This window comes from Nylanderia fulva, unplaced genomic scaffold (genome assembly GCF_048542155.1).
Source record: "Nylanderia fulva isolate GAGA-0341 unplaced genomic scaffold, ASM4854215v1 Scaffold62, whole genome shotgun sequence".
NCBI lineage: Eukaryota > Metazoa > Arthropoda > Insecta > Hymenoptera > Formicidae > Nylanderia > Nylanderia fulva.
The window spans coordinates 709204-730136 of record NW_028190721.1 but is presented as its reverse complement, the minus strand read 5'-3'; the positions used below and the strand labels follow the sequence as shown (position 1 = coordinate 730136).

General features: G+C 41.2%; 2 protein-coding genes across 2 annotated transcripts; both read right to left on the bottom strand.

Moving 5' to 3' along the window:
* Nucleotides 1-6816: 6816 nt before the first annotated feature.
* Nucleotides 6817-7989, bottom strand: LOC114931758 (uncharacterized). The gene has a single exon (XM_029303907.1). The coding sequence runs from the start codon at nt 7987-7989 to the stop codon at nt 6817-6819; it is 1173 nt and encodes a 390-aa protein (XP_029159740.1).
* Nucleotides 7990-8393: 404 nt separating this feature from the next.
* On the bottom strand, nt 8394-10895 carry LOC114934193 (uncharacterized). The gene is made up of 3 exons (XM_085488090.1): nt 10471-10895; nt 9557-10376; nt 8394-9500 (listed from the first exon to the last, which is right to left on the bottom strand). Exons 1-3 carry the CDS (start codon nt 10893-10895, stop codon nt 8394-8396), a joined length of 2352 nt encoding a protein of 783 aa, XP_085344216.1.
* Nucleotides 10896-20933: the final 10038 nt, after the last annotated feature.

Here is a 20933-nt window from a genome sequence, read left to right as displayed (position 1 = left end):
GGCTGATCGGCCCGCGAGGCGTTAGTAACGGCTGCGCCGTTACAAAGTTATAGTTAAACAGTGTCGTTAAACCAATACACGCACAAGTGTAACAGTGGTGAAACAAATAAAAGTCAAGTGGTTTACTTGAATAAAAGTTTTAATAATAAAAAGTGGAGTGCGTTTATTTCAACAAACCGAAATAAGTCCCGACGCCCCGGATCCTCATCCTAATTTGGCGCAACCCCTTGTGTCTCACCCGAGGCACACAACAAAATTGGTGGCAGCGGTGAGATTGCGCCGAAGGACCGTCAGGAACTACTCGGAGGAAGACCTGAAAAATACAGCAGTATTAATAATCAGGCACGTCGAACATAATAATCGACGGGAAGCGGACAAAACAGAAGGCATCAAATAACACCTGTAACATATACGCACACATAAGGAAACAGACACGTCAGCCAGATAAATCAGCCGTATAAGCAACAGCGTGCCGTACGTGCAAGACTACACACACACACGGACAACGCATCAGCAGACGTGAAGTAGGCCACCATCTAAGGACGCGACCTACGACAACACGGACAACGCATCGCACCGTACAGCGACCCGCAGGATCACCTTACAACGCCGGACCGCCAGCCGTATCAACACCGCCGAGCGATGATCTGCAGCGTCAGCAAGCGAGCGATAATTATGCTAGCCGTATTAATGTAAGTCCGAATAAAACTTTATATATATATATATATATATATATATTGCGTGAATGTCGGAGGAAAGCGAAACACCCCGACAAGCGATAACGAATAAATCGTGGTTACATAGCGACTTAGCCAAACAATCAATCAAAGCACTACCGATAACTTTAGAAAACCTCGAAAAAGTGCGAATAAAATTAGAAGCACATTACTCGGGAAAGAGCGACTCAGAATCATTTACTCACGGGAAAGCCGAACGCGAATTTCCGTTTGATATTTTTGACGAAAGCTTATTTGCAAAAGGAGAAATCGACACCGACATAAAAATAAGAAAAGAAATTAAAGTACGCGTAAGTCGAACTCCTAGTAACGTGTCGCAACGCGGAGAATTCTCGCTTACGTTCTACGACAGCAGCATTTTTGATCCTAAAGAATATCAGGACGACATGTCGCGAACACCGCCAAACGGTGCCATGAATGTATCCGAGGGTGCTGTTGACCGTGAAATCAACCGCCTTCGTGATGCTGTAGCACGCGACCATGAACAATTCGTGGAAGTCGACGTGCATAGATCACCTGATAATCGCGGGGTAGACGCAGATAGTCCTCTATTGCGCGAGTTAATACAGGGTATGCGCGAAATACAAACAGATGTGCGTGCGGAAATAGAAGCAATGCGCGAGGAAATACGTGCGTCATTGTCTCGCGGAAAGGAATCGGACGACAGCCGTCAAGAATTCCACAGGCGTACGCACCACCGAAACATGATACCGTATCGCGATAACCGAAAAATTCCCGCGAATACATTAGCGACAGAGACGAAATCGTAAGGTACGACAGTCGACAGAACATACGCGACAATATACGTTATCAGGACGCGGACAGATCTCGATATGAGAGAAATGCGAACGATAGGTATGACAATCGACGCGACTCGCGAGACTGCTCACGCGACCGAGACCTGGGTAGACGACAGAGTCACCGACGTGATCTACTAAGAAACACTCACGGGCAAGGATCCAGAGATGAACAAGAATTTCGTAACAAAAACCGGAACAGACGTGAGGAAGAGAAATACGACATCGCTTACGGACGCAGCGAGTACGACGTAAGAAACCGTAGAAATATACGCGGAAGATACATGACGCTAAAGGAAGCAAGGGGACTTATACCCACTTTCCACGGCCAGTCACAACGCGAGCTCAATGAATTTCTAGATGCATGCACGTACGCTATTAGTCATATAGACAGACGCGATGAGGATAGTCTAGTTTGGGGCATCCTTAGCACAAAAATCAAGGGAAAGGCTTAGCTTGATTGCAAAACGCGAAATATACGAACTTACGAGGAATTAAAAAGGCAGTTAGAATCAACATATCAAAACAAGCATACGACTACTCATTTGCAAATTGAGTTTAATTCCCTAAAACAAAAAGCGAACGAAGACTCACAAACCTTCGGAATTCGCGTCAAAACTATTGCAATGGAGCTCTATGAATCAATGATCGAGGGACGAGCGCGCTCCACGACGGAAAAACGCGTTATCCACGAGACGATACAAAGTCAGGCGTTACATAACTTCCAGACAGGACTACGAGAGGAAATACAAACCATCGTTAAGTCACGGGATTATTGTTCATTGAAGGACGCTATTAATGCAGCAATAACGAAAGAAAAGGTCAGGAACGCCAATGCAAACCGATCGACTAGAAATAACCAACGGGATATAAAGTCGTCATTGCGAAATTTCGAAAAAATTACTTGCTACAAATGTGGAAAACCAGGCCACATCGGGCGAGAATGCCGTAGTAGTGAATACGCGCTTCCTAAATCGGAGAAGTCAGATCGCGTAACTACAATAGAAAAATTTTGCAATTACTGCAAAAACGCGGACACAGCCGTGAAGAATGCTGGACATTAAATGGACGGTTAAAAACGACATCAAGTCACGATAGAATAAACGGTGATAAAAAATCGCGTAACGTTAATGTAACCAAAAGTCGTAAGAAGCCGAAAACGAGAAACAGTGATACGGATTCTGAGCAAATCAGTAACGATGACGAGCAAAGTAGCGACGAGGACGAAAGACAAGAGAAAAAGAATAAGACGACACGCGCGCGGGAATATCAGATGTCACACGTGCGCCGAACGCCGAGAGAGAAAGAGAGTTTAAATATAATTAATCTGCCCATGCGAGAGGCAAAACACGGAAAAGTAAATATGCTTTACGATTCGGGAGCTACGATTTAATTGATAAAAGTGAAATTCTTAAAAGGCGAGACCAAAATTTACAACAATAAAATAACTCTCGTGGGAATAACCGGTCACAAGACAAAGACGATCGGAAAAATGTACGCGATCATTAAGCTAAACGGGAACAAAACAAAACACGCGATTTACGTTGTAAAAGATGATTTTCCGATGGAATTTGACGGAATTATAGGAATAGATTTCCTGAAGAAACAAAATGCTCTTTGCAACCATAGGAAACAGGAGCTGCAACTAGGAAACACGGTAATAAAACTGCGCCCGTATGAGAAGATCCGATTACGGCCGCGCAGTGAAACGATTAACCGAAATTTAAATAGGTCACGAAAAAACGAATCTGAGGACGAACGCGATAGCAACGAGGGAGACTCGAAAAAAGAGAGTCCCCGGTACGCGTAAGCCAGTATCGCGTATCACATATCCGACCCGCCGCAACTAAAAATAGCGCAGGAATCATAAAAGCCGAACAAACCGCGCCAGGAATTTTTTATCGGATGATACCTAGGCGAACCAAAAATTTTTAAAACAAAAATTGAAGTCGGTGAAAAAATGCTTATATATGACGATACGCTACGACGCGGACGATCAAAGAAACTTGACGCCTTATGGACAGGACCGTACACGATAATCGAAAAGAACTCCGACGTCAATTATACAATAAAAAAGGGAAGACGGATGATACAAATACATGTAAATAAAATAAAACAATTTATAGACAACTAAGAAAATACATACCCCGAGACAGCTAGATCACGACACACAAAAACAGTTTATATATCCAATGGTATCTAGCGGAATAATAATAATAATAATAATAACTTTAATCATAATACTTATTATTGCCATTGTAATTTGGAAAATAAAAAATAAAAAAACACAAAAAGAAGGTACCTAGACCCATACTGAAAAGAAGCAATAGCACACGTTTTTAGAAAATAGAAAACGGTTGTAATTATATTGAAAACGGGCATAAAACAGTTATAAATTTTAATTGTAAGCGAAAAACTACGTACCTTCGTTTTTCTTCTTTAACGGGGGAGGGATGTTATATCCCTCAAAGATATAACTATTAAGAAATAGCTACTCGTGTTACATCCGCTTGACGACGGACACTGACCGCGTAAAAACGCATACGCTGCGATATGCGCGGAACCGAAATTGCTCAACGTGCAAACAAAGCAGAAGGACTTCGCTCAGTCGCAGTCGCAATAAGTCGCTCTCAAGACGCTCTCGCGTCGTTAGTTAAACGACCTCGCTAGCCGCGTGCGATATATAACATCCCTTCGCAATCGCGCGCGATACGCGAAGTTATAGTTAAACAGTGTCGTTAAACCAATACACGCACAAGTGTAACAGTGGTGAAACAAATAAAAGACAAGTGGTTTACTTGAATAAAAGTTTTAATAATAAAAAGTGGAGTGCGTTTATTTCAACAAACCGAAATAAGTCCCCGGATCCTCATCCTAATTTGGCGCGACCCCTTGTGTCTCACCCGAGGCACATAACAGCCTACAAAAGCAAATACCGATAAATATTTAATGTTTGTCTTTATATATAATACATATTTATATATTTAATACAATAATTATTAGTCTTCCGCACACAACTTTTCTGGTAATGTTCCAATAGATAGTTTAATGATTTTTGGCTAATAATTGCTGATCTTTTGCGTTATATAACTCTGCGTTAATAACTCTGTTTTAGCAATATGGTACAAATTGATGTACAATGTTGATAGCAATTTGTGTTAAATTAACTTTTTTTTATTTTCAATTTTAAGTTCTTTTGTTACAAATATAAATTTTATTTTTTCCAAATGATTAATTTTATTTTTTTTTTGTTTTTTTGATTAATATTTTATTTTATTTTTATTTTAATATCTCAAATATACAAGGTGTGCGCAACGGAAAGCAGGATAAAAAGGTCGGAAGCGAAAAGACAGAGAAGCACTGCACTCGACACACGCGTATCGTTAACAAAATATATTTAAACTATTAACACAAAAATACAATTATTTAAACCGCACAGAATGTACCAAAAGATAGCCGAGTCGAACGTATTAGAAAGTACAATAACCGAGAGAAAAGCCGTGTTGAAAATAAAGTACTGAGTGTCCGCAAGCAACGGTAATTAAACGTGAAAAAGACAAGCGATCTTTTTCGTAAAGTAGAAGCACACTCTTGACGCGACAAGCAATCGGAAAAGAGCGCCGCGGTCACGAGAAAGGAGGTTTATATAGGCCTTGTTCAGGAATAAGCCTGATCCTAAAGTATAGGTCGTTCAATTCTCCGTTTATATTATCATTCGACATCTCAGTAATTATTCGCGCCAACGCGGGACAACACGTCAAACGCACATGTGATCCACGTGTTACTCGCCTGTCTTTTCCTTCGCTCGACGCGAATCGCCTGCGCAAATCCCCAAAATTCTCGCTTCGCGCCTTGGCTACGTGTCTCGGATCATTATTGAGCGTCCAGCCACGAGACGAGATAGATCAATACACCTTTTGTTGAAATATCGTCCGCCTCGTTTCTAACACTCTTGTTATAATTTGTGATTTGAATAAAAGTATATTAAAACGAATCCGCGAGTGACCATTAACAAAAACTACCGCCTTGGCGTGCGAACCTTCTATACAAGGTTTTACCAACGAGAAACAAAACAGGCCTGTATTTCTAGAATATTCGCGAACATTTTTTTTATTCTATCGTTTGGTTGAGGACGAAAGAGCGTTTACTGTAATTATTTACTTTCCAGCAAATCGTAGTTTTGTTATTATTGGGAACTAAATTGTATCTCCTCTCGCGCGACCGCGGTGTTTACAATTTAATGTGTTTTAATGTAAGCGCTTATTTTTCGTAGGCGCGAGGTATACTTATAACTTTGCGGCCGAACGCTATTTATAATATGAAACGTCAGCATGTTAAAATAGAAATTGATAGACTGTATTATAATATAAATTATACGAATGCTGCATGTGAAATGAGAGTACGGCATGAATTTGCATGCAATATTTTCATTGTTTTTAATTGTTTTAATTCTTTCAGCTTTTTTAGACGTTCGATTTTCGAACATTCCGCCCGCCTTGCAGTATACCTGCAATCGACTTTGTAGTGCGAGAGTGGGGGCGCGCGCTTATTCACGCGCTCACGAGTGACAGACACGTGTAGCTCACGTGCTCTGACTGATGTCGCAAAAAGAATGCTGAATCGATCAACTGTTTATTTCGAACGTGACGGTATAGACGCATATTGGTTAACGCGTCGCAAAGACCGTGACAATTTTGGTATTCGGATCTCTCGTGAATTATAATGATACAAATAGTGTAATAATGAGGATAGTGCAGTGATAAAGGAGATAACAGTAGGTCGGTGTCATGTAAGTGGAGTGACGATGAAGAGGAATGAATAGAGCAGTGACAAAGAAGAGATGATTTTTGTGCTGCAATGAGAAAAGAGTAAGACTTATGACGCTGAATTATTGTGCAGTTTCGTTGCCGTCGTCCAGAAAAATCAGTTTGCTGACGGGGCGCGTTAAATTCGTACTCGCGGTACGGATTTCGACTACGCGCACGTGGCCGTCGGATCCGGGGTGCAATCGAGTGATTTGCGCAAGCGGCCACCGCGTTGGTGAAGTGTTTTCGCTGCGGAGCACAGCCGACCGACGCGAGCCTCCTAATTGACTCGGGACTATTTTGACCGATGGGCCAGCGTGTGTATGTATTCGCTGGCCTACCGGGACCAGAAATGGTCCCTCATCTGTTGCAGAAGCTGCCAGCGTGAAAGCCGGGCCGACGGCTCTCGTTCGAGCGACGGTTCAGGTACGGCGGAGAGAGCGGAACCGATCAGGAAGTGACCTGGGGTAAGAGCTGCTACGTCCTCTGGGTCGTCGGACAAGGGCTGAGAGATCGAGAATTGAGGCAAGCTTCTATCTGAGAGAGCAGCGTCGCCAGCTCCTCACAGATGAGGGTTGCATCACCTATGATTCGTCGCAGATGATGCTTCATAGATTTGACGGCGGCTTCCCACAAGCCGCCGAAGTTCGGTGCCGTCGGTGGATTGAAGTGCCACCGGATTTTCTCTTGTCCGGCGAATGCGGCGATGCGATGTCCGTCGGTACTGGCGGCGGAGAAGAGAGCGCCAAGCTGCTTGTCAGCACCCACGAAATTGGTACCGCAGTCACTATACAAGGAGGCGCAGACACCTCGCCTGGAGATGAGTCGGCGCAAGGCGGCTATGAAGGCGTCGGCGGAGTAGTCCGAGGCTGCGTCGAGGTGAACGGCTTTGGAAGCTAAACAGACAAAGACTACAATGAACCCTTTAGTTGCTTTGTGTCCGCGGCCCTTCGACGTTCGCAGCCAAACAGGTCCGGCGTAGTCGACGCCGGTGTGCAAAAACGGCCTGCTTGGCGTGACCCTTGGCACCAGGAGATCGCCCATGAGAAGCTGTGGGATGGCGGCTCGCCATTTTGTGCACCTACTGCATCGGTTGATGTGTCTTTTCACCAGCGAGCGACCTCGAGGGACCCAATACTCCTGGCGCAGGGAGCACAAGGTCAGCTGAGTCCCGCTGTGTAACGTCCGCTGGTGGTGGTCGTCGATGACGAGGTGAGTGTATGTCGACTCGCTGGGCAGTATTGGCGGATGAGTGGCATTGTACTGCAGGTGAGCGTTTCTGAGGCGCCCGCCGACGCGTAGAAGTCCCTCGCAGTCTAGGAAAGGATTTAGTTTGTGCAGGGAGCTTCGCGACGGCAGAGGCGTTCCATTGCGCAGCCTTCTAATCTCGTCTTTAAATGTTCTAGCCTGGATCAACCTCACCCAGGAGATGCGGGCTTCCGTCAGTTCGTCGACGCTGATCACGCTAGACTGACTTTGCGCATGGCGGAGCTGGCGATGGATCAGCAACCAGCGACGGCACCATGCAGTGATCCGCAGCAGTCGTTTCAGCGAAGAGTAGCAAAGCAGCAATTCCGATTCGGGCTTCAGCTCGGCAACGGCGGCGACGTGAGCACGGACTCGTCTCTCTGGGAGGTCCTCTGCTGACATCTCCTTGCTGTTGGTCGTTCAAGGACTGCTCTCCGTTGCTAGCCATACGGGACCTTGCCACCAGAGCGGGTGGTCAACCAGCTCGCTAGGATAGTGCCCCCGGGAAACACAGTCCGCTGGGTTTTCCCGACCTGGTACGTGATGCCAGTGGGTCCAGGATCAGTGTTTGTATTTTGCTGACCCGGTTGGCTACATAGATGGCTCACGTCGAAGGATGCCCACAGATCCAGCCGAGCGTGACGGTGGAATCAGACCACATATGAAGAGGTGCCTTGTCTGCTCCGATGATTGGTACGGTGTGGGTGGCTAGACGAGCCAGAAAAGTGACGGCAGACAGCTCCAGCCGAGGTAAGGAGACTTGCTTCAAGGGCGCGACCTTGGTTTTCGCAGCTAAGAGAGCCACCTTAGTAATATCCTTTGTTTTGGTCTTTAGGTATAGCACAGCTGAGTAGGCACGCCCTGAGGCATCGGCGAACGTGGATCTCCCGTTGTGAGTCAGCCAAGCCTCCCAGCCATCGAGGTACGAGCAAGTTTTCCAGAGCAGGCAGCTCGCTCTGGAATTGTAGCCATCTCCTCTCTTCGTCGATTGGCAGCGAAGCGTCCCAATCGAGGCCTAGCAACCAGGTTGACTGGATGAAGATCTTAGCCAGTACTGTTGTTGGGGACAGCCAGCCGAGAGGGTCTAACATCTTTGCTGTCAGTGAAAGTACCGACCTTTTGGTGATAGTCGATAGATTGATCCGTTTGGTGGCGAAGGCGAAGCGATCGTCCCGGGGTTGCCAGCGTAACCCGAGAGTGGAGTGACTCTCGCCGGGCAGCCACCATCTGGCCTTTTGTTGAAGGCGGTCGTCGGGCCCCACTTGGTTCAGCAGTAGCGAGTGGTTTGCCGACCACTTCTTAAGCGAGAAGCCGCCCGCCTTGCAGATATCAATCAGCTGTTGTAGCATGACTTCGGCTTCTTTCATGGTCTCCGCACCGGTCAGGATGTCGTCCATGTAGACGTCGCTCAGCAGAATGATGGCTCCTTTCGGGTAACGATGTCTTTCGTCCTCGGCCAGTTGGCGTAAAGTGCGGATTGCCAGATAAGGAGCACAGGATAGACCGTAAGTAACAGTATCCAGCCAGTACTCCTTGATTTCGTTGTTAGCGTTCTTTCTCCACAATATCCTTTGCAGGCTTTGGTCGTCAGGGTGCACCAGGATCTGCCTATACATCTTCTCAATGTCGGTCACGAAGACGTAGCGATGACGTCGCCAACGCAGCAGGATGTCGGTCAGTGAAGGAAGCAAATTCGGTCCCTTTGCGAGATATTTGTTGAGAAAGTCTCCGTTTGGCAAGGAGCTCGAGCCGTTGAAGACGACCCTCAGTTTTGTGGATGTGTTGTTCGGACGCAAAACCCCGTGGTGCGGCAGGTAGCAAACACCCGGATGCGATTCCGTCGACGAAGGAGCATTATGTGGCGCAGGTCCAAGTATTGTCGCATGAATTCCGCGTACATGGTTCGAAATTCGCTGTCTCTCTCAAATTTCTTCTCCGTGTGTTGCAGAGCACGGCGGGCAGAGCGAACTGTTCCTGCTAGGTCCGGCAGAGGCTCAATCGTGGGCAGACGCACAATGTACCAGCCGTCGGCAGTGCGTGAATGATGCAGGCAATAGTGCTCTTCGCACTTTAGTTCGGCCTTAGAGAAGAGCTGAGACGGCCGGCGAACTTCTTCTTGCTCCCAGAAGCGACGCACCAAACAGGTGAGGTCTTCCTCCACCTGGCAATGGTGAGAGGAAATACGTTGGCCGCGTGCATTCTCATTGATGGTGCCTGACAGTATCCATCCTAGAGAGGTCTGTTGTGCCACCGGTTCCTGAGGACTTCCCTTTTTCAGGCCCTGGCAGATGATTACTCCGTAGACGTCGGCACCCAGCAGAAGGTCTATTGGATCCGCGGAACTGAACTCTGGATCGGCGAGCTCCAGGTCCTTTAGATGTGTCCAGGATTGCAGACTTCGGCGGCATCCTTTGGAGAAGAGCATGAGTTTTGGCAAGATCAAGGCGGCGACGGAGTTGGACGACTTACCGTTGTGCGCTCGAAAGGTAAGCTTTACCTTGCCTTTGGCAATTCCCGTCCGTTTCTCGCCGAGTCCATAGAAGCTGACGGCGGCGGGCATGCGAGGCAGTCGCAGTCGCTGAACCAACCGCTCCGTTATGATGGACGACTCTGAGCCCTGGTCGATCAGCGCTCGGGCGGAATGCCAGAATCCGTGGCAATCGAGGACGCGGACTCGAGCAGTGGCGAGCAACACCGTGACAGAGGCGGGGTGCGATCCTTGAGCCACATGTGATGTCGTGGCGGTCTCGGCGTCGCGGAAGGCATCGTGCAGCGAAGAGTGATGCCGACTGCCACACGTGGTGCAAGTCTTTTTTTGACGCGCACTCAGTCAGTTGGTGTCGACCCAGGCAGTTCGAACAGAGGTTTTGATCGCTGACAAACTGTCTGCGAGCCAGAGCCGTCTTCTCTTTGTAGGTGCCACAAAACATAATAAAGTGGTCGCCCTGGCATACGGCGCACCGGCTTCTTGACTTATCCTTCGGTTCCGTTTTCTTCACGTGATGGCTCCGTGTCGATTTCGCATTGATGTGGCTGCGGCTGTCGCTCTTGGCCGGAAACAGCGCCTCCAAAGTATGAAGCCGTCGCTCGATAAAGGCTTCCAGCTCGGCGTAGGTAGGCGGATTCGTCGTATGACTGATGTCGCTCTCCCATTCTCGACGCGAACGATTGTCGAGAAGCTCAATGACTAGATGCACAAAGAGGTCCTCCGTGCGATCGATGGGACGATCGATGCTCTTCAGCGAGCTGACTGTGGTTTTTATGCTGTGGAAGAGTCGCCCCAATTCAGTTGCGGATTCGCTCTTCATTTTAGTAAGCGCCAGGAAGTTGTTAAGATAGTTGCGTGTTAACAATCTTTTATTTTCGTAAAAATCGCTCAGCGTCTTCTAAGCGATTTCGTAATTTTCGTCAGTAGTGCTGAGGTTACATATGAGTAGGTCAGCATCACCCTTGACACAGAGTTTGAGATAATGTAATTTCTCAACAGGTCTGGCTGCCTGGTTCCTGCCAATGATAGACTGGAACAGTCTCGAAAGGAAGGCCAGTCTTCGTATTTCCCGGCGAAGGTCGGCGGCTGAATTTTTGGCAATGCGGTTCGAGGAGCGGCGGCCGGTGTCGCTGCCGAAATTGAGCTGGATGTCTGATCTTATCGTTGGAGAGCGCTCTTCAGATCGAGCATGAGGCCCTTGTTTTGAAGGTAAGCCTCCTTGCCCAATGAAGGGATGTCTTGCTTGGCGTAGACATCGTGTCGTATCTCTTCAACACGATCGGCTAACGCATCATTAATTGCGTCAAATTTCTTCCACAGCTTCTCGAGATTTTGAAGCCGAGCCTCCACCGCGCCGAGTGTGATATTGGCCTTGCCGAGCTTCTGAAGATTCTCGTACGCGCGCGAGATCTTGCCGTATAGCACTGTGGCGGTAGCAATGATTGCTTTTGTGTCTCCCATCTCTGACACTGTCTTTTTTTCCAGAAACACTGGTCACCGACACTGATTCACTATCGCTTCCGTGGCACCGAATTCACAGAAGGTTCTAGTGGATCCGGCTCGAAGGACCAAATAATGTGCGCGACGGAAAGCAGAATAGGGAGGTCGGAAGCGAGAAGACAGAGAAGCACTGCACTCGACACACGCGTATCGTTAACAAAATATATTTAAACTATTAACACAAAAATACAATTATTTAAATATATATATTTTATAAATTAAACTTCGGCTCGTATACAATTAAAATATGTGATATAATAAAAGGCCAACTTAACGAGCTTATAAGATATTAATTCAAAAATTTTTATTATTAATTTACGTCATAATATACAAAAGATAAGATAAACGTTTCGACTGTACGACAGTCTTTTTCAATATCATGCTAATATGTCAAAAAATTAATTTAGTCATATCGACCTTATTATAAATACAACATTTATGAGATTATCATATGACGAACGCAGTACAAAATTCATATTTGTTGGCTTGAGTTAGAGCGTCAGATTTCTGTATGTCATGCTGTTATATTATGTGACGACACTGTGAACCAATTAATATATCCGCTCAAATATTACATTTTAGATTTTTAATAAATAGTATTAACTTACTTTTTTGTCACGAACATAACACTTTTTTAAAAATTATTTCTTTTTGAATAACATAATCACAATGTGTACTTTTTAAAAACAATTCGATATCTGTATCTCACAATGTCGGCACGCTGTATATATACCCAATTTTTAAGATGACGTAGACAATTTTTTTAAAATATCAAAAAAAGAACCGTCAAGACGCTCGGTGTCCTTTTTTTGGTTGATACTGTTGTTTTCTTCTTTAATATGTATCATTTCTGATATCAACCTTTTATAATAATTCTTTTCATAATCTAGGATTTTTGTGTCGTTCCAATTGAAATTGTGTGTAAATTTTACAATATGATCAGAAACCACCGAGTGCCTTGCAGAATCTAATCTAATATTATTTTTATGTTCATTTACTCTTGTACCTAATTGTCTTTTCGTTTGTCCTACATATGTATTATAGCATCACAATTATTACACGATATCTTATATATGACCCCCGAATTATTTTGGAGCTTATCCCTGTCTTTTTGCGTTTTTATGACTCTGTTTAATTTCTTTAGACATCTGTATCCTACTGTTATATTTGATTTCTTTAATTCTGATGCTACTAGTTCCGAGATTCTTTCGATATATGGTATCGTTATGAATTTTTTATTTCTGTCGTTATTTATGATTTCGTTATTTATATCTTGAGTACTTTCTTTGTTTAATCTATTAACAATAAGGAACTTCAGTCTATTATTGATTTCTGAGAAAATGAGATCAAGAGGATAACTATTGCTCAATAAAATCTCTATGATTAATGTTAAATTTTTACTATGAAAACGGAGATGTGATAATAATATTGACCGGTCTACTAAATTATATATTACACTTTTTTTGTGGCATATAGGATGATTTGAATGATATGAGAGTGTTCTACCCGAAAATGTTTTTTTCTGAAACCAATCTATATATATTATGTTATTTATAATTTTGAGTGAGATATCTAAAAAACTTATGCTACGGTTATCCTCTCTTTCTATTGTAAATTTTAATCTATCGTGACAATCATTAAATTTTTCTACTAAATATGTGACTTGATCTTCCGGCAAGCAAACCAAGATATCATCGACGTAGCGATAGTAAAACCTTATATTTACATTTATAGTTTCAAGAATCCTAGTTTCTACATCTTGCATGACAATATCCGCAATAATTGGAGATAAAGGCGATCCCATAGGAGTTCCATGTATTTGTTTATAGATCGTATCGTTGAATGTGAAGTACGTTGAAGTCAAAATGAATTTAATTACCTTAACAAACTCATTTTTATCTATTGATGTGTGGTTTTCAATGTAATGCCATCTATTATTTATGCTGTCCATTGCGAGGTCCAAAGGAACATTTGTGAACAACGATATCATTAACGCAACAAATTTTATAAACAGAACTATTAATCCATTAGAACAAACCAATGATAAATGGTTTATTAATTTGACTGATGTAGAGATTCCAACTTGCAATGGACAGCATAAATAATAGATGGCATTACATTGAAAACCACACATCAATAGATAAAAATGAGTTTGTTAAGGTAATTAAATTCATTTTGACTTCAACGTACTTCACATTCAACGATACGATCTATAAACAAATACATGGAACTCCTATGGGATCGCCTTTATCTCCAATTATTGCGGATATTGTCATGCAAGATGTAGAAACTAGGATTCTTGAAACTATAAATGTAAATATAAGGTTTTACTATCGCTACGTCGATGATATCTTGGTTTGCTTGCCGGAAGATCAAGTCACATATTTAGTAGAAAAATTTAATGATTGTCACGATAGATTAAAATTTACAATAGAAAGAGAGGATAACCGTAGCATAAGTTTTTTAGATATCTCACTCAAAATTATAAATAACATAATATATATAGATTGGTTTCAGAAAAAAACATTTTCGGGTAGAACACTCTCATATCATTCAAATCATCCTATATGCCACAAAAAAAGTGTAATATATAATTTAGTAGACCGGTCAATATTATTATCACATCTCCGTTTTCATAGTAAAAATTTAACATTAATCATAGAGATTTTATTGAGCAATAGTTATCCTCTTGATCTCATTTTCTCAGAAATCAATAATAGACTGAAGTTCCTTATTGTTAATAGATTAAACAAAGAAAGTACTCAAGATATAAATAACGAAATCATAAATAACGACAGAAATAAAAAATTCATAACGATACCATATATCGAAAGAATCTCGGAACTAGTAGCATCAGAATTAAAGAAATCAAATATAACAGTAGGATACAGATGTCTAAAGAAATTAAACAGAGTCATAAAAACGCAAAAAGACAGGGATAAGCTCCAAAATAATTCGGGGGTCATATATAAGATATCGTGTAATAATTGTGATGCTATAATACATATGTAGGACAAACGAAAAGACAATTAGGTACAAGAGTAAATGAACATAAAAATAATATTAGATTAGATTCTGCAAGGCACTCGGTGGTTTCTGATCATATTGTAAAATTTACACACAATTTCAATTGGAACGACACAAAAATCCTAGATTATGAAAAGAATTATTATAAAAGGTTGATATCAGAAATGATACATATTAAAGAAGAAAACAACAGTATCAACCAAAAAAAGGACACCGAGCGTCTTGACGGTTCTTATTTTCATATTTAAAAAAAATTGTCTACGTCATCTTAAAAATTGGGTATATATACAGCGTGCCGACATTGTGAGATACAGATATCGAATTGTTTTTAAAAAGTACACATTGTGATTATGTTATTCAAAAAGAAATAATTTTTAAAAAAGTGTTATGTTCGTGGCAAAAAAGTAAGTTAATACTATTTATTAAAAATCTAAAATGTAATATTTGAGCGGATATATTAATTGGTTCACAGTGTCGTCACATAATATAACAGCATGATATACAGAAATCTGACGCTCTAACTCAAGCCAACAAATATGAATTTTGTACTGCGTTCGTCATATGATAATCTCATAAATGTTGTATTTATAATAAGGTCGATATGACTAAATTAATTTTTTGACATATTAGCATGATATTGAAAAAGACTGTCGTACAGTCGAAACGTTTATCTTATCTTTTGTATATTATGACGTAAATTAATAATAAAAATTTTTGAATTAATATCTTATAAGCTCGTTAAGTTGGCCTTTTATTATATCACAATTATTTAAACCGCACAGAATGTACCAAAAGATAGCCGAGTCGAATGTATTAGAAAGTACAATAACCGAGAGAAAAAGCCGTGTTGAAAATAAAGTACTGAGTGTCCGCAAGCAACGGTAATTAAACATGAAAAAGACAAGCAATCTTTTTCGTAAAGTAGAAGCACACTCTTGACGCGACAAGCAATCGGAAAAGAGCGCCGCGGTCACGAGAGAGGAGGTTTATATAGGCCTGTATTTCTAGAATATTCGCGAACATTTTTCTTATTCTATCGTTCGGTTGAGGGCAAAAGAGCGTTTACTGTAATTATTTACTTTTTAGCAAATCGTAGTTTTGTTATTATTGGGAACTAAATTGTATCTCCTCTCGCGCGACTGCGGTGTTTACAATTTAATGTGTTTTAATGTAAGCGCTTATTTTTCGTAGGCGCGGGGTATACTTATACCTTTGCGGCCGAGCGCTATTTATAATATGAAACGTCAGCACGTTAAGATAGAAATTGATAGACTGTATTATAATAAAAATTATACGCATGCTGCATGTGAAATGAGAGTACGGCATGAATTTGCATGCAATGTTTTAATTGTTTTTTCTTTCAGCTTTTTTAGACGTTCGATTTTCGAACACAAGGTGTCCTGTAATTGGTGAAAAATCTGCTAATGGCAGATTCTTGAGATCATTTGGAGATGATTTTTCCTCAACGAAAATGTTAAGAGATCATGTTTTACAGGTTTCTAATTTTTATCATCATATATCTCTATAATTAAACTTCTAATTAAAATTCTATTATATAATAAACTTTATTTTAAATTAACTAATAAAGCATGTAATTTTGATAATTTTTTAACTTAATTTAATTTGCGAAAAATTTTCAATCGTTTATACATGTAACTCGAAAATTATTGATGGCTGGACATTTTCGCTAAAGAAAAATCGCCTTCCAATGATCTCAAAAATCTGCTATTAGCAGATTTTTTACCACACTCATCTGTATATAATATCAGATTAGGTAATTATCTCCGTATCTTTCTTTTTGTATTGTATTTGTGTTACATATACAAGGGTGTCCGGTAAGAGTTGCCTCAACCGTCGTGTGCAGGTAGAGTAAGTTAAACCGAATAGGAAAGTCCTCTACCGTTTTGCGATTTTCGCAATAATTATTGAGTTATTAAATAAAAAAGATCGGCCAATCCACGTGAATAGAAGCGCGCGACGAGAAGAGACGTCTTACTGTAACACGATACACGGCGCGCCGCAAAGCGGAAGGAGGAGCGAACGATGACTGTCTACGAATTGTATTCGAGAAATCTTTGTGTATCGTGTTACAGTAAGACGTCTCTTCTCGTCGCGCGCTTCTATTCGCGTGGATTGGCCGATCTTTTTTATTTAATAACTCAATAATTATTGCGAAAATCGCAAAACGGTAGAGGACTTTCCTATTCGGTTTAACTTACTCTACCTGCACACGACGGTTGAGGCAACTCTTACCGGACACCCTGTATGTATAATGTTTGCACAAGCGATTTTGCTCATGATGCAAAAAAATATCAAATATATATACAAACATATACATATGTATATATATAATAAATTTTTTATGAATTTTTTACAGATATAATATGTTAACTTTTTATTCCAGTTTTACAATGCTATGTGTGCTGTGTATGTGTGTGTATCTCGGACGCAAACTTATGACGTTTTCAAACCAAACAGGTTTAATCTTTTGGAATAAATAATAAGTCATTGGTCATTAATCACAGTCATTCTTTCAGAAGAGTGGAATAGACAGCTGTGATTGACCATACACATATATATGACTCATGTATTAAACCTGAGTTATTAAAACTCGAAAACGCTATTACACACGCATGCAACTTATTATGCATATTGTGCGAGACGGATAGCAGAAGAGGAAGGTCGGAAGCGAGAAGACAGAGAAGCACTGCACTCAACACTCGCGTAACGAGAACAAAAATATATTTACACTAAGAACAACAAAAATTACAATTGTTTACCGCACAGAAATTGCCAGAGAATTAACTGATTAGAATAAACCAAAAGAAATAGCCGAGTCGATAATTAGTAACTAAATGTTCCGCAAGCAACGGTAATTAGACACGAGAAAAGACAAACGATCTTTTTCGTAACGTAGAAGCACACTCTTGACTGCGACAAGCAATCGGAAAAAAGCCCCGGGGTCACGAGAGAGGAGGTTTAAATAGGCCCGTATTTCTGGAATATTCGAGAACAATTTTCTTTATTTTATTGTTCGGCTTAGGGCGAAAGAGCGTGGACTGTAATTATTTACTTCGGCGTTAGATCTCATTTTGTTATGATAGGAACTATTTTTGTCTCCTCTCGCGCGACCGAGGTGTCTACAATTATATGTGATTTGACGTAAGCGCTTCCTTTTCGCAGGCGCGGGGTATACGTACCTGTGTGGTCAAGCGCTATTTGAAAATAATATTAATAGAAAATTAAGCATGATGCATGTTGCATGTGAAATAATAAAACTGCATGAATTTGAATGCAATAATGTTTTAATGCTTTTCAGCTTTCGTTAGACGTTCGATTTTCGAACACATATACATATAAGGTTTCTCAAAATTCGCAAATCAAAATAGCAGAAAATATTCTCGAAAAAGTAATATATAATGAAAAATGGCAAATTCTTTTTTATTACTTTTACTTTTTCGAAAATATTCTTGCTATTTTAATTTGTGAATTTTGAAAAACCTTGCATGTTTGTGTGTAGGTTTGCGTGCGTATGTGTATATATGTATGTGCATATGTGTGTGTGTAAATATATAATATTTAAATAATATACTCAGGATATTCTATAAATATACTATAAGATGTTCTTATAATAAACTAAAAAATATTCTTATAATATGGTATACTAAAAAATAAACTTGGCAAACTTGATTTCGACGTAACTAGCAATTTTATTTAATTCTTTCACGACGTTTCGACCATTTAGTTGTGGTTCTTATCAAGTGAAAATTCTATAACATAATATTACACAATTGTTTTTACCAATGTTGAAACATACAAGAAACTATCTAAATGTTAAATTAATAATATAAATATAAATTTTATAAACATTATAAAAAAAAACTGTTAATCTCGGCTCAAATTATTGTGTTAAAATAAAAATAAAATCTCGACGGCAATCGGAGCCTGTGCGGATGACATGCACAAAATTAATAAATTAAAATGAGATCTCAAGTCAAACTCATTTATTAAAATCTAAACGTTTCGACCCACTTCGGGTCTTCTTCAGTAGAATCCGCAAATAAATTAAATATCATTCTCCTCCCTATTCGAACCGTCCGGTCGTCGGAGTGTCTCCCTAACGGTGACCATCGTCAGGAAGGAAGCAGAGCAGTGACTCCCTTACCAACACCCGACAGCAAAAACAGAGAGAAGACGATGCTACACGTGACACATCACTCTAACGACTGGGTCGTCACAGTCGTTAGAGTGATGTGTCACGTGTAGCATCGTCTTCTCTCTGTTTTTGCTGTCGGGTGTTGGTAAGGGAGTCACTGCTCTGCTTCCTTCCTGACGATGGTCACCGTTAGGGAGACACTCCGACGACCGGACGGTTCGAATAGGGAGGAGAATGATATTTAATTTATTTGCGGATTCTACTGAAGAAGACCCGAAGTGGGTCGAAACGTTTAGATTTTAATAAATGAGTTTGACTTGAGATCTCATTCTAATTTATTAATTTTGTGCATGTCATCCGCACAGGCTCCGATTGCCGTCGAGATTTTATTTTTATAAACATTGTTGTGCCTCCGGGAAGGCACGGAAAATTTTGGGGTCTCAGTCGACTGAAGGATGAGGATCCTAGGATCGGCGGGCGTCTCCACTTTGATTAACTTCGCTTGTGTATTTGAATAAATCTTTTATTTCGCTTATTTCTTGAGTTGGATTAATTATGTATAATCCCACCTGGGTGATTAGTTAGGTGTGCTCGCTCTCGATAATCGGATTACAGGTGATAGTTATATTCTGCGGCTTGTCTTCGACTCCTAGTTAGGTTCTAGTTAGCGACTCGACCTTTTGGATTTTCGTTAGCGACTGACTTCGTCGCCTCGCTTTCCGTTCGCGGTGGTCTCCTGCTCTTTTCTACATCTTTCGGGGGAAGATGTAGAGAAGCTCTTTCATTGGCTAATTTTTATTCACACGCTTTTATCTAGGTGCAAGCGAAGCAGGTTGATTCTTCGCTTGCGATCCGCGGGTTTCGGCGTAACGCTTATATTTCATCGCGTTTGCGTCTTTTCGCGATAAGCGCTTCGCGAGAGCGTGAGAACGTTTCTCAAATGATTGTATAATAGCTGACTTACTAATTTATTATTAAAACTATATTAATATAATATAATATAATATAGTTATAGTCATTCGGACTATAACAACATACCCATTAATTAAACTGGGATTAACGCGATCCTTTTCGATTCTCTGCTGCTTATCACTCGTTGCACTGTTTATGTTGTCCGCTCTCTCGTTCTCTCCTAGTCGTGGCTTCTGCTTGTTTCCGTCAGAGTTACTGACGTGCCCGTCTAACACTTGTTATAATTGTATATGTTTTTACAGGTCTTTGTCGCTGTGAGGATTTTGGAGACGACGTCGACCCTGCGGCTGAGATCTCACCGCTGCCACCAAATTGTTGTGCCATCGGGAAGGCACGGAAAATTTTGGGGTCTCAGTCGACTGAAGGATGAGTATCCTAAGATCGGCGGGCGTCTCCATTTTAACTAATTCACTTGTTTACCTGAATAAATCTTTTATTTCATTTATTTCTCGAGTTGGTTTAATTATGTCTAATCCCACCTGGGCGGTTAGTTAAGTATGCTCGCACTCGATAGTTAGATTACAGGTGATAGTTTATATTCTGCAGCTTGTCTTCGACTCTTAGTTAGGTTCTAATTAGCGACTTGACTTTTTGGATTTTCGTTGGCGACTGACTTCATCGCCTCGCTCTCCGTTCGCGGTGGTCTCCTGCCATTTTCTACATCTTTCGGGAAAAGATGTAGAGAAGCTCTTTCATTGGCTAATTTTTATTCACACGCTTTTATCTAGGTGCAAGCGAAGCAGGTTGATTCTTCGCTTGCGATCCGCGGTTTTCGGTGTAACGCTTATATTTCATCGCGTTTGCGTCTTTTCGCGAGAGCGTGAGAACGTTTCTCAAATGATTGTATAATAGCTAACTTACTCATTTATTATTAAAACTATATTTAATATAATATAGTTATAGTCATTCGGACTATAACATTCCTCCCCCGTTGAAAAAGAAAAACGGAGCTACGAAGTTTTTTGTTCTTAATTTCTTAACTTACGTATAATAGTGGTTTCCCGTTACAGTATAATATTACAATTGTTTCTTAAATTCTAGTACTTTGACTTCTTCTTAGGATTGATCTCGGTATTTTGAAGTCAATATTTGTTGTAGTTTTCGGTTGTTTTTTGTTTTTATTTTTTCTTTTTATTATTATTATCCATGTTATAATGGATATTGCAGTCATTACTGTTCCGGTAAATGTCATTGGGTAGACAA

What these genes read in the sequence shown, in the direction of transcription:
- LOC114934193 (XM_085488090.1), bottom strand. Translation starts at nt 10,895, where the DNA reads ATGAAGAGCGAATCCGCAACTGAATTGGGGCGACTCTTCCACAGCATA. An exon ending in ACGGCTCTGGCTCGCAGACA is followed by an intron (nt 10,377 to 10,470) that starts GTTTGTCAGCGA and finishes CACGTGTGGCAG; the next exon opens with TCGGCATCACTCTTCGCTGC. An exon ending in TGCCGGACCTAGCAGGAACA is followed by an intron (nt 9,501 to 9,556) that starts GTTCGCTCTGCC and finishes TGAGAGAGACAG; the next exon opens with CGAATTTCGAACCATGTACG.
- LOC114931758 (XM_029303907.1), bottom strand. Translation starts at nt 7,989, where the DNA reads ATGTCAGCAGAGGACCTCCCAGAGAGACGAGTCCGTGCTCACGTCGCC.